Source organism: Haliotis cracherodii, unplaced genomic scaffold (assembly GCF_022045235.1).
Source record: "Haliotis cracherodii isolate W230 unplaced genomic scaffold, xgHalCrac1.p SCAF_6, whole genome shotgun sequence".
In the NCBI taxonomy this organism is placed as follows: Eukaryota; Metazoa; Mollusca; class Gastropoda; order Lepetellida; family Haliotidae; genus Haliotis; species Haliotis cracherodii.
In genome coordinates this window covers 5,249,429-5,262,541 of record NW_027266319.1, presented here as the reverse complement: position 1 = coordinate 5,262,541, position 13,113 = coordinate 5,249,429, and the positions used below count along the sequence as shown (strand labels likewise).

The 13,113-nt window shown below is 40.2% G+C and overlaps 2 protein-coding genes across 2 annotated transcripts; both read right to left on the bottom strand.

Annotated features, from left to right (window-relative positions):
- Window positions 1-1,644, bottom strand: LOC139445880 (protein wech-like). The gene has a single exon (XM_071227116.1). It carries the CDS (start codon window positions 1,534-1,536, stop codon window positions 1-3), a length of 1,536 nt encoding a protein of 511 aa, XP_071083217.1. The 5' UTR covers window positions 1,537-1,644.
- Window positions 1,645-6,377: 4,733 nt separating this feature from the next.
- Window positions 6,378-12,450, bottom strand: LOC139445879 (tripartite motif-containing protein 2-like). The gene is made up of 2 exons (XM_071227115.1): window positions 12,315-12,450; window positions 6,378-10,552 (listed from the first exon to the last, which is right to left on the bottom strand). The coding sequence occupies exons 1-2, from the start codon at window positions 12,340-12,342 to the stop codon at window positions 8,919-8,921; spliced, it is 1,662 nt and encodes a 553-aa protein (XP_071083216.1). The 5' UTR covers window positions 12,343-12,450; the 3' UTR covers window positions 6,378-8,918.
- Window positions 12,451-13,113: the final 663 nt, after the last annotated feature.

Genomic DNA, 13,113 nt, shown 5'->3' with positions numbered 1-13,113 from the left:
TCAAAGCTGCCATATTTTCATCCTTTGTCGCCAGAATTTGAAGACTTTTATATATCTATCAGAAATAACATGCATGAGGCCGTCACCATCAAGACAGACACAACGAGGGTACTCCAGACCATCCCGTTGGGTGACAACGTCCCTATAAAAATGCCCCGACTCTGTCAGCTGGATTACTTTGTGGGAGTCATAGTCCACAAGCAGAATATCTCCTGAGCTGCTTGTTGTGATGCCCCAAGGATGTGATAGAGCTCTGACTCCTGTTGGAGTGTAGGTGAAAACAGCGTCTCCTTCACTGGTCACAGATACAAGGGATTTCACTGCTCTTTCACTGACTATCAAGTTGTTGCTACTGGAGACATGGATATAGTCTGGATTACCTACTCCTTTGGTGATAGATCTCAGTATCTTCCCTGTCATGTCCAGTATATCCACTAAGTGGGGCTGTTCATATATGCTTACCACCAGCTGTGAAGGATTCAGACAGGCAAGAGCGCAATACACTTTGCTTGTTTTGATAATTGACACTAATACAGGATCGGGGGTAACTTTCACTTTAACTATTTCCTTACTGTCTGGAACACTGACAAATATCTGACTCTCACTTAACTTTGCTATTTGCCAAGGACCATTAGACAGCAGAAGCTGCTTATGAAAGGATTGGAGGTTTGATGTGTAATATGTTTTGAGACTGGTGTTATCATAATCTGCCACTACCGTCACTTTGATGTCATCAACAGTCAACACTGTGACGTCAAACAAATCAGGCTTCTTTCTGTCCCCTGCTTCCTTGCAATCAATGGTGTGATGTAGAACAGGAGAAGACCCAGGGTCACTCACATCATGGACGACTTGAACCTTCCCAAGCTGTAGTTCATCAACTGCTTTACTCAGCTTGTCCAGGTCGTGTGTCAATACAACCCTTCCTGGTGCTGGTCTGTTGTCCGTGTCTCTGTTGTCTGGAGACACCTCACCCATCGACTCATAGACGGCGTACATGTCCACCTCACAGTTGGACGTCATAGCATTGGCTGTGGCCTCATACTGCTGCTGGTACATCTGTAGCTCGATCTCCTTGGATTGTATATCTGCGTGTAACTCATGTAATTGTTTATCAGTAGATTTGTCGATCTTCCAAAGGAGTTGCTTCTCTTTTCTTAAAATAGCACGCATCACTGTCTCCCGTGTCTTTGTGACTTGATCTTTGAGGGTTTGTGAATTACGCTTTACATCTTGAATTTTAGATGTTCTCCGGGTTATGATTCTATTCGTAGTTGTCATGTTGATTCTGAGTTGCTCAAGTTTGCCTGTCAGTTGTTCTGTCATAAGAGAGGTCATACTCTCAATTGTATCAACATCCTTACATGTCCTGTGTTTTATACTGCAGCATAGCGTGCATATTGCTTTCTTGCAGTCCTTACAGAACAACTCTATCCGTTTGTCTCTGTGGACTTGACACATGAAGCGACGCTTGACCTTTGTTTTGGTGTGATCAGAAAAGTGAGCTACTTCATGCTCACAAAACCCTGGCACCATGTTGTGCCTCTTGAGACATCCTTCACAGAACACAACATCGCAGATAGAGCACCTAGAAGTGGCAGGAGTTGTCTTTCCTTGTTTTGTACATTCACTGCAAACATGCTCCTCCAGAGCTAAAAGAGATAAGTGAGCTTTAATTTCATGAAACAGGATGAGAGTCACGCAATATCTAAAGAAACAATAACATGTAACACATTGGTGTTGTCATACACGGCCACGTCCATTCTTTAGGCGAATGGTCCCGTGAAGATTCCGGGTTAGAATTGATTTGATTAACACATGCTTGTTGTAACAGGCAACTATGCTTGTCGTAAGAGGCGACAAACGGGGTCGGGTGGTCAGGCTCGCTGACTTGGTTGATGCACGTCATCATATCCCGATTGCGTAGATCGATGCTCATGATGTCAATCACTGGATTTTCTCTGGTCCAGACTCGATTATTAACAGACTGCCGTGATATAGCTGAAATATTGCTGAGAGCGGCGTTAAACAAGAAACAAGCAAACTTTAGAATGTAGGAAATTACACAGGTAATGAGGGGCTGTCTCACAATATAGACTCCCCAGTCAATCATGAGCTGCTGGTAATCATATTATGAAGAGTATAATTTTCTGTCTATATATCCTATTACAGATAAATTCATAAACCACAAGTGCAATAGATCTACTTAAGTTGAGAGTCCATGACAGAGGACTTAGCAAGGTGTGTATTAATTGACGTTCATTGTCCCAGTGGCTCAGGTGTTCAGCCAACAGCGACATGAACGTGCAACTACATCAACGCCACAGTTCAGTCAACACAAGACAAGGTTGTGTCATGCGTTGCATGAAGCAGATATAAAATATGATATATATATTTATCATATAATGGGTAGGTTTCTCGACAGGATAAAGCCAACGGATAAAAACGATATCCGTTGGGGTCATATGCGGATAGAGATGCAAATATCAAAGGTCAAGTAGGACTACTTTCACTGTTTATAAACAAACATGGCGTCGCCCTCGTCATTCGGCGATCGAGTCAGAATTAACCATCGGGAATCTGGATAAACTACAGGGATAATTGCTATCATTATAAAAAAAACAGTCTAACATACTGAAAATCAGTGTCTTACTGTGACGTAGCTAAGCCATTTTATAAGTTTGGGCAACTTTGGAGATATAAATTTCGAAACAATTTTGCGAGGGCACGAGGCCGAGCCAAGCGGGATCATTAGCCATATCTGTGCTTGTAGACCCCTGCGGCTTGAAACCTTCTCCCCAAATTAAAATAGTTGTATTTGGCCGAAATATGTTTGAATTGTTACCTTGTTTCGTTTTGTCGTCGTGTGTACATCTGACTACACTTCTTAACGTTATGACAGAACAGACCGACTGTCAACAACATCTGACTGTGGCCGTGACGTCTCATAGACTAGGTTTAGAGTAGTTTCCCTTTGACAAAGGGCAGTTACTCTAGCGAATAGACCGATGGATTGCCGCGAAAGGCAAACAACTGTTGTTTTGTGTATATGTTGCTTCGCCACTGTATAAGAAACAGATTTTAGTTGGAACTATACTGGCTACTGTCACTGTCCTACTGACACATCACTTACCCTGTGACGTAATAAATATTAACGCGCGCATTCCAGGAAAACTCGCAATGTTTCGGTAATGTTTGCGAGAGAGGGAAAGCGATTTTGAAACACAGAATTAAAGAATGACATTATATGATAAAGAGGCTCGCTAAATACAATGTTTATTCCTAATGCAGGATGTTTACCATCCCCAAACACACTCGCGTGATAACCTCTCTATATATGTATTAATAATCAGTCGGATCAGTATCTGTTATGACATAATTATATGCTAAAATTAGATTCAGAGCAGTTTTACATTTTGCACAGTCCGTTATCTGCTCAACTGGACACGATGTAAGTCTTTTCCTTGTTGTTTGATGTCTTAATGTCGGTATGTTGCAAATTGGGTGATTTGGGGCGATGCTGCGTCTTTGGTATGTTTCAATTACAATTTATTGCGCTATATTTCAGGGTGTGCTTGCTTTTTGTATATGTAGCACATTTCACAGAATAAGCACCGATGTTTAACATCATTTAACAAATACAAAAATATATAATTCATATCAGAATAGAATTTGTAAAGACATCATTCATAATCAATAGCACAGTGCCCCAGATAATACTGTATGACACCGAGTTTTATTCCTGGCATTCGCATATTAACGTAACCTAGGATTTGGTGTCACAGTCGGCTAGTGTTGATGTGTTTAATGTCTCAGTAAAACCCGTTGTGAACCAACAAGACAACCAGTGTACGGTGTATGACCGCTTGATTGATATTTGGAGTTCATTTTCAACCCGAGGTTTTCTAGGGCTTCGGTGCACAATGATTCATCTTGCTACATGTGGTGTCTTCTTTGGCACGTGTTGGATACTTGGCTCTGGTCTCCTGGGATGGGTAACCTGGGACCGCTCATCGATATCTTGTGTTGTATACCACCCACGGAGATGGGTGAGTGAGTTAAGATTTAACGTCACATCGGCAATAGTTCAGCCATATAGTGACGAGTCACGGAGATGGGATTAAAATTGAAATTCACACTCATCCGTTTGTCGGGGCAATAGTGCCATGTGCTATAGGCTTTGTAGTTAAGACGTATGATCTTTCATAATTCAGGTTTCGCCCGGAACGTTTTCGTGCACATCTGGTATTACAATTTGAGAGTGATTCACAAACACATGGTCAGCATATAGTCAGGATCGTGCAATCGACTCTGCAGAGATTTCTTATGAATATGGAAATGATTTGTTTCAAGAATTTTAGAGGGCATTTAACTTCGTTTTGGGTACTTTTTTTTCAAAACCATACTTCTCTGACATACAAGACAAATGCTTTCACACTGTCTAATAATTGTCTCCATACCTAATACATCAAACTAGTCAGCCGTTTTTTAAAGATAATATTTTGTTGCAACCATATTAGATTTCACTTACGATCGACTTTTTCTCATAAATTTTACTTTAAAATCATATCTTGTTAGGCTCAATTTAGAAACTTTTGACCATTTACATGAAGTTTTGATGTCATATGTTTCATATGTTTGGTTCGTGGTTGCATGTCCAAACTAACTTGGCATGGCGGTCGTATTAGATTCAAAATTTTCACTTTCTTTGGGGTACATGTCTTTAAAATCCTTCGACAGACATTTAGAAATCAAATCTTGTAAGGTTGCTCTTAGCAAATATTAAAAGCCAGGCAGGGTAGTATCTTTTAACGTCGGGCCGGGAAACGAACACCGATCTTGTGTCCTCCGGACAGACACTTTATCTACTCGACCACGAAACCACGCTCTTGTCTTTATAGTCTTCGGAAGCGGATATTGGTTAAAATAAGTTATGCCAGTGCTCTCGCACGGGGACATTCAGTTGGTTTGAAAAACAACATTTCTTGTTACGCTCATTGACAATGAAACGGTTGGTATAAAGTATTTATTTCCCCACCGACTATCAGATGGTTTGAATAACAATGTTTTGAATTTTTTTCAGCTTCGCGTCTTTCACTCAAGACGGTAATTACGCTGCTTCTGCTGACACTTGACAAGGAGGTACCACGGGGTAACTGATGAAATTCACCTTCGCCATCAGATGTTTATAGATTAGTCTTAAGCTTTTTTCCCATATTTTACATAATATTTTTTCAAGTCAAATGTGTTATGTAATTACTATTTGCAAATCATGTCAACGATCAACAATTCATTCAGAAGAGTCACAACTCAACACGAACAATGTGCTGTTTAGTTATTGTTTATTAAATATTTGTACATATATAAGTACAAGAAAGAAAATGTATAGCTTTCTAAGTGAAGCCTTGAAGGTAAAATTCAAGATTGATACACATACAAAAAAATTCACATACAGATTTGTTTTCAAACCCTTTTTACTGAATAATTCTAAGTTGGGTAGTGAAGTTAACCTTTCCAAAACGGCCCCAATATTGGTTTTATGAGCTTTGGTCAAGTGAAGTTATTTATGTTGAACCTATTAGGATATACATGTATCATTACCTTCACACCTTCACAAGATTACGATACAATCTAGCAATGATTCAGAATATCATAAGGGGTGGTGGGGTAGCCTAGTGGTTAAAGTGTTCGCTCGTCACGCCGAAGACCCGGGTTCGATTCCCGACATGGGTACAATGTGTGAAGCCCATTTCTGGTGTCCCCCGCCGTGAAATTGCTGGAATATTGCTAAAAGTGGCGTAAAACCATGCTCACTCACTCAGAATATCATATTCACTGTTAGTTACTACCACGTCGGGATTCCGCGCTAGAATTGGTCCTCAGCAACCTATGCTTATCATAAAGGACTGAATGGATCGGGTGATCATGCTGGTGACCTGGTTGATTGTCTGTGATTGTTTCCTGGCGGTTATGGACCTCGGTTTCTCATAATCTCAAGCAAAATACAAACAAATGAAACAAAATCATGTTGGCCTATTTACATGTCTGCCATCCTTTTTGGAATAAATGCTGCCAATCCGTATTATGACTTGTTATCAATATAGACTGACTGAATGCTACAGGTAATCGATGATGACGATTGTCCTGATCTAGGACGGTATTCATCAATATATACTACTTATATCGTGGTGGGGATACTGAGAGACACGCCTTCCTGGTCAATACAATATGACTTACAATGATTTTGAAGCAATCTTTTGGTATAATGAATATCTTTGTGGAACGGTGAATAGTTTTTTGTAATCAAATGACGTTACTCCAAACCTTTGGCTGTTTATGATATTAAACAATATGTTATAAAACTCAAAAGTCTTCTTAAATATGCAACATTTTGAACCTGATAAGCCATCATCCTTATATTTAAAACAATATCATCACCATTTAAGGAATTAATAGTGTAAGTGCATTATACATTTTATAATCACTTGCTGCAATTCCCTATTTGGACCGATACCCGACAGATAATGAGCCCATTCACTTCAACAGCAGAAACCTCAGAACTGCAGAAAGTAATCCTGCACTCGGTTACCAGCTCGTTGGCCGCTATCAGTCATGCGACCCTACGTCCGACGATACACAGTAGAACCTTTCGCACTGCGCCCGCATCAACACTGGAAATCCGACAAACCGTTTAGTTAGTAAAGAAAGGCAGTACGCAAGGCTGTAACGGTGTAACCAGTGTGCTTTAATATATAGGGCATTCATTTCGCTACATATAGAGTGTAAAAGATGAGTTTGTAAATCTTCGAATACGAGAACATCAGGTAAAGTGAGGGACGCACGTGACACTTCACCGCGGATTGCGACGAGTTAAACAACTGTTCAGGAACCATCACGACCCTGAACATTTCGACCAAGAACCACGGATATTGAATTTTATCCTTGATTTAGCTGGATTACTTATGTAATATGTTGAGTTTTTAAACAAATAATTGCTCAAACAAAATATACCGAGACACGGAAACTTCCAACTATGCATTATGAGGGTACTTAGAACCCGTTTTTTTCCCTCAGAAATATCCACATTCTTTTCATCACAATATTATCTTTCACGATACCCGCGAATTGATGGGCTTTTGGCCAATGGCTACAGGAGCACTTCGTCCGGACTAGTGAGGGAGTTGCGCCGCCTTTATATTAGTTGTCGGTAAAACCTGAGGAAAATTATGTATCCTGAATTAAACTGCATTGACAGCTTGTAGAAATACCAGACTGACAGTAGAAACAACTGATGCCATCGAGGACAGTTGTAGAACTGAAGCAGTTTTCAAAAGTCAAAACATTTATTATATCCTCATTTGTATTTTGGATTTGAGAAGTAGCGAGTGTATTGTCCGGATACAGTTGTGTAATGTTAAAGTGATATTTAAGGTGACTTCAATCAATACTACAGTTTGAAGAAATACTATACATCAGTACAAATAACTGATACCAATGAAGACACATCTAAGCCAATTCTCAAAGCACCCACACACTGCTATAGCCTTCATAAACAGCTGAACGCTCGTTGTGTTATATATGTGTTCAGCAGACGTTGGAGCCCTGACGAGCTCTGTTGTTTAACTGATAATCTAAAGGCTTGAACCATAACTAACCACGTGAACAGGTTTCTCAACACACGTCAGATATGTTGGAGTCTCTCATCCCTTGATCTCTTATTTAGATCTGTGAGTGAGTGAATCGGGTTTATTAACCCTCAAGATGCCTTGCCGTCAGCTGGCTTTGCATACCGCTCAGTGCCGCGCTGTGATGACGTCGCGGTTTCAAAGACGTATATATTGTATCAAAAGTGTTACAACGTTCTTATTTCTTCACAAAGTGTAACCAAATTGTATAACATGCAACTCGAGTTGATTGTCTTTCCATCACCATCTGAAGTCAACGAATCCAAAAGATCTAGTCACTGCCTAGTCATGGATAAAAGTACTGGTGTTCCTACTTTTCTACATCAATTGTAATATGAAACACCCGAATACGACACATGAAGTCAAGTAAGCGCCATGGTTTGAAATCTAGATGTCCACTAATTCATATCATTGGAAAGTAGGGGTGTCACAATAAATCGAAATATCGAAATATGGCTATTGGTAAGCACTTAAGGTCAATAAGGCGATTTTTAAAACAGTTTCCGATCAACAGTATCGATTTCTGTTAGGAATAGAGATAGTTTCGATCGTATTTACCATATCAATAAAATACTGTGAAAATTCTATTCCCTTACTCAACTATATGCACATTATTTAATTTGAGTCAACACACCAAAATTAGAAAACCGCGCCAAATATTCTAACAGTAAGTCAAGTGATAAGCGGTCTCATTCTCTCGTCGGTCGCCATAGAAATGTTCCAATCTTGATGCACAAGATATACCTTCTAGTTCAGTCAAAGAGAATATTGTTAATTATGAACTGAAACCACGTGTATCCGTTATACTGCCTCAACATTAGATCAGCTGTTTCTCGTGACGTCATCCACGTCACAACACGCGAGGACAAATAGCGCCGCTTTAAACAGTATTCCAGTTATATCACGGCGTGGCAGCTTAATGTGGAACGAAAGCCCGAAGTGATGCAAGTCTCAGACTTTTACCCCTTATTGGTGAAACCCAGGAGCACGGGTATGGTGCGGACAAACCTAGAAACATAATCGGGACAAACCCTGTCACTGTGCGTTTCTTACAAACGTACATCGTAAATCAGGTCAGATTCTAATACGTGAAAGATCGCCCTATGTTTAATCATTGACATGGGGAATTACGTTTGCAGGGAATGAACAAGAGCCGATCTGGACTTTAAGCAGGTGTCAATTTTGTATATTTTCAACTGTGTATGGAGATAAAAATTATCTCTATTTTAAAATTCAGCGCCGGTAGAATTTGAATATTTTTACATATCTATCAGATGTAACATACAGCAGGCCGTCACCATCAAGAGAGACACCACGAGGACCTTTCAGACCATCCTGTTGTGTGAGGACATCTCTGACAAACTGCCCCGACTTTGTCAGCTGGATCACCTTGTTGGAATCTCTGTCTACAAGCAGGATATCTCCTGTGCTGGTTGTTGTGATACCCCGAGGTTGTGTCAGAGCTCTGTCTCCTGTGAGAGTGTAGGTGAAAACAGCGTCCCCTTCACTGGTCACACATACAAGGGATTTTACTACTCTTTCACTGACTATCAAGTTGTTGTTTCTGGTGACATGGATGTGGTCTGGATTCCCTATCACCCCCGTGTTAATAGACCTCAGTCTCCTCCCTGTCATGTCCAGTATGTCCACAGAGTGAGACTGTTTATATGTACCTGCCGCCAGCTGTGAAGGACTCAGACAGGCTAGAGCCCAGTACTTCTTGCTTGTTTTGATAGTTGACAGTAATACAGGACCTGGGGTAACATTCACTGCAACTATTTCCTTACTGCCTGGAACACTGACAGCTATCTGACTATCACTTAACTTGGCTATTTGCCAAGGGCCATCACAAAGCAGAAGCTGATTATCAAAGGATTTGAAGTTTGATGTGTAATATGTTTTGAGTCTCTTGTTACTGCAATCTGTCACTACTGTCACTTTGATGTCATCAACAGTCAACACTGTGACGTCAATCAACCAAGGATCCTTCCCGTCCCCATCTTCCTTGCAGTCAATGATGTGATGTAGAACAGGAGAAGACTCGGGATCACTCACATCAGTGACGACTTGAACCTCCCCCAGCTGTAGCTCATCAACTGCTTTACTCAGCTTGTCCAGGTCGTGTGTCAATACAACCCTTCCTGCTGCTGGTCTGTTGTCCGTGTCTCTGTTGTTTGTAGACGTCTCATCCACCGACTCATAGACGGCATACATGTCCACCTCACAGTTGGACGTCACAGCATTGGCTGTGAACTCATACTGCTGCTGGTACAACTGTAGCTCGATCTCCTTGGATTTTATATCTGCTTGTAACTCATGTAATTGTTTATCAGTAGCTTTGTCGATGTCTCCAAGGAGTTTCTTCTCTTTTCTTAAAATAGCACGCATCACTGTCTCCCGTGTCTTTATGACTTGATCTTTGAGGGTTTGTGAATTACTCTTCACATCTTGAATTTTAGAGTTTCTCTGGGTTATGATATTATTTGCAGCTGCAATGTTGATTCCGAGTTTCTCTATTTTGCTGGTCAGTTGTTCCTTCACAAGAGGGGTCATACCCTCTATTGTATCAACATCCTTACATGTCCTGTGTTTTATACTGCAGCATATCGTGCATATTGCCTGCTTGCAGTCCTTACAGAACAATTTTACCTTTTCATCTCTGTGGATTTTACACATGAAGCGACGCTTGACCTTTGTTTTAGTGTGATCAGACAAGTGAGCGACTTCATGGTCACACAACCCTGGCATCATGTTGTGCAGCTGAAGACATCCTTCACAGAACACAACATCGCAGACAGAGCACCAAGTTGTGGCTGGAGTTGTCTTTCCTTGCTTTGTACAAACACTGCACAAGTGTTCCTCCACAGCTGAAAAGGCAAATGGGCTTTAATTCAAATGGCATTAATAATGATAAGAATCAGACACTATCTAACAACATAATAACCACGTTAGTTTTGTCAGAATGTACACATCCATGTTGTAGGTGAATATATTATATATCACATGTTGTAAAGAAACAATATTGCTGTTGAACCCATGTAGGAATCCCTGGTCAAAAATGAGCTTCTGTAAATGATAACCAGAAAAGGTGTAATAACGCCATTCATGTTGGGAGTCCACAATGACAGAACGCTCAACACTGAGATGTTCATAAATGTTAGGTGCTTTGTCACACTGGAGGATCAGGTGTTCAACTCTGCACAGCGAAGTGCGCCGTCTAAAACAACAGTGCCAACCGTCATCTATTTGAAAAGATGTCAGAGACCGGATTTAATTAAATAGAAATACAAGGTGTTTGTTTCTTGCTGTGAAAACACGTTTGGTTTATGAAAACCGACATGGACAATAACGACATATGAACTAATTTATAAGGATTTGTTTTAATTTGAGAAAAACAACCTATACATGGAGTTTGAAAAAGAGTATAACCAGTTTGGTTCATATGGAGATCAATTCGATTACAACATATGCGCACCATTATTCGAAAAGGGCGACAATGAGACATTATCAATATGTCGTGAGTCGCATTGTCACGCTGTCGCGTACATTAACGACTTATACACACATTTGTCATGGGGCGACAATGCGACATATTTTGACCTAGAAAAATCTCACGTTGTCGCCGTTAGGTTGAATAAAAAATATGATTGAAAGCACAACAATGCGACAATGGCAAAAATGTCTTCTTGTCGCATTGTCGCGCTTTATATAATTTTGACACTTTTTGCTTGTTTTTGTAAGGGCGACAATGCGACAATGTCCCTTGTAGGATTCAACAGAACACCGATCTACCGCTTTCCAGGCAGACCCTATATCCACTATATATTAGACCACGAATGTCTTAGTTTTCTTCAAACAACACCTTAATATAATCATAAGGCTCAACACCTGGGATCGTATAAGAAAAAATAAATTGTCCCAGAAAATTCTTGAAAACACTAATTGTGCTTCTTGTGTACGTGCAACTAAGATCAACTCCACAGATAAAGTTAATATTTTAACAATTATTTTCTAGCTTGTAAACAACATCTGAAAGGAATGACCATTTGGAAGGAGCGTGTTAACAAGTTGTATGTATTTTCATGAGCTACTGCTGTAAATCATAACCAGAAGAGTATTATTTGCTGCCTTGAACAAAATACAGATGTACATTGCACACTACAGATGAAATAGCATCATTTCAGATGGAATTCCATAATGACATAAATTTTAACCATAAGTTGTTTATAAATCGTTATCCATGATTTGTCACAATGGAGGGTCAGGTGTTCAATTCGTTGCACAGCCTTGGCAGTAAGATGCAACTGAGATCAAGTCCAGAGATAAATATCAAAACAATTATTTACTAGCTTGTAAACTACATCTAAAAGGAATGACGAGTTGGAAGGGGTTGGTAAAAATAAGTAATGACAGTATATATTTGAGTTACATTAGATTCCATTGGTGGGTCAGACTGTAATTTGTTTAGCTTAGAGAGAAATGAATACTTATCCTGCATCAAAATCTATTAACAGGAAGACATAATAAGCCATTCTTTGAGCGAATGCTTGTTTATGTTCGCGTATGAGTGTGTTTATATATCTTAAACCAAGGTATATTAGTCAGGCAGTACAATAATAAGCTGATTACCCCTTGTGCCGGGTCCAAAGTCGTCCATCAGCCCCTGTATGACGTGGCTTGGTTTCAGCTGACTGACCTACAGGAGGGACATCGGATGGACTTGGCGTGTACTGCTTCCGGCTGTGTGTTGGTGTATTTCAGCAGACAGGACTTACAGAATGTATGATGACACTGAAGTGTGGCTTGGTCTGAGAACACCTCTGTACAGATGACGCATGTGAGGTGGTTCTCTGTCAGCTTCTTAGCGGTCGCTATCTGAAGCAAATCGAACAGGTAAATGAAGTATAGATGCATGTGTTGTAGACATGATCATAAAACATTAGATGACTGCATCAACCCCGACGTCCAATAAGTAACATCTTTACAAGCAGTGAGACGGGAGAGATAAGAAGACGCCCCACTGCATTGTATATCTGTGGTGCCGCTGTGTGTAAAGGGGGGTAACTCTTGGTGTCATACTCTACCCTGAGTGAATATGAGGAATGAATACCATGTTTTGAAAACATGATCAACACGGTGATGTTTCAGTGTCTTGAAGTGAAAAGTAAATCAAGTTTAAGACACTCATCGCACCTACCTCGAACACCACACGTTCTTCAATACCTTGACTTCCTTGTTGCCTGTCACCACGCAACTTTGTCACATGAAGTTATCAAAAATTGGCGTTTTTTATATGCGCACCGTCCTCTGTAAAGTAAAACTGTTTGATTTAAGAAATGCCAAGAATACATGTATTTACTATTTATATGATAATATTGTAGTTGTTCTCAGTGACACTAAATCTCCTTAAGACTGTATGACAAGAGGG

What these genes read in the sequence shown, in the direction of transcription:
- LOC139445880 (XM_071227116.1), bottom strand. Translation starts at nt 1,536, where the DNA reads ATGGTGCCAGGGTTTTGTGAGCATGAAGTAGCTCACTTTTCTGATCAC.
- LOC139445879 (XM_071227115.1), bottom strand. Translation starts at nt 12,342, where the DNA reads ATGGACGACTTTGGACCCGGCACAAGGG. An exon ending in CTTTGGACCCGGCACAAGGG is followed by an intron (nt 10,553 to 12,314) that starts GTAATCAGCTTA and finishes TTGCCTTTTCAG; the next exon opens with CTGTGGAGGAACACTTGTGC.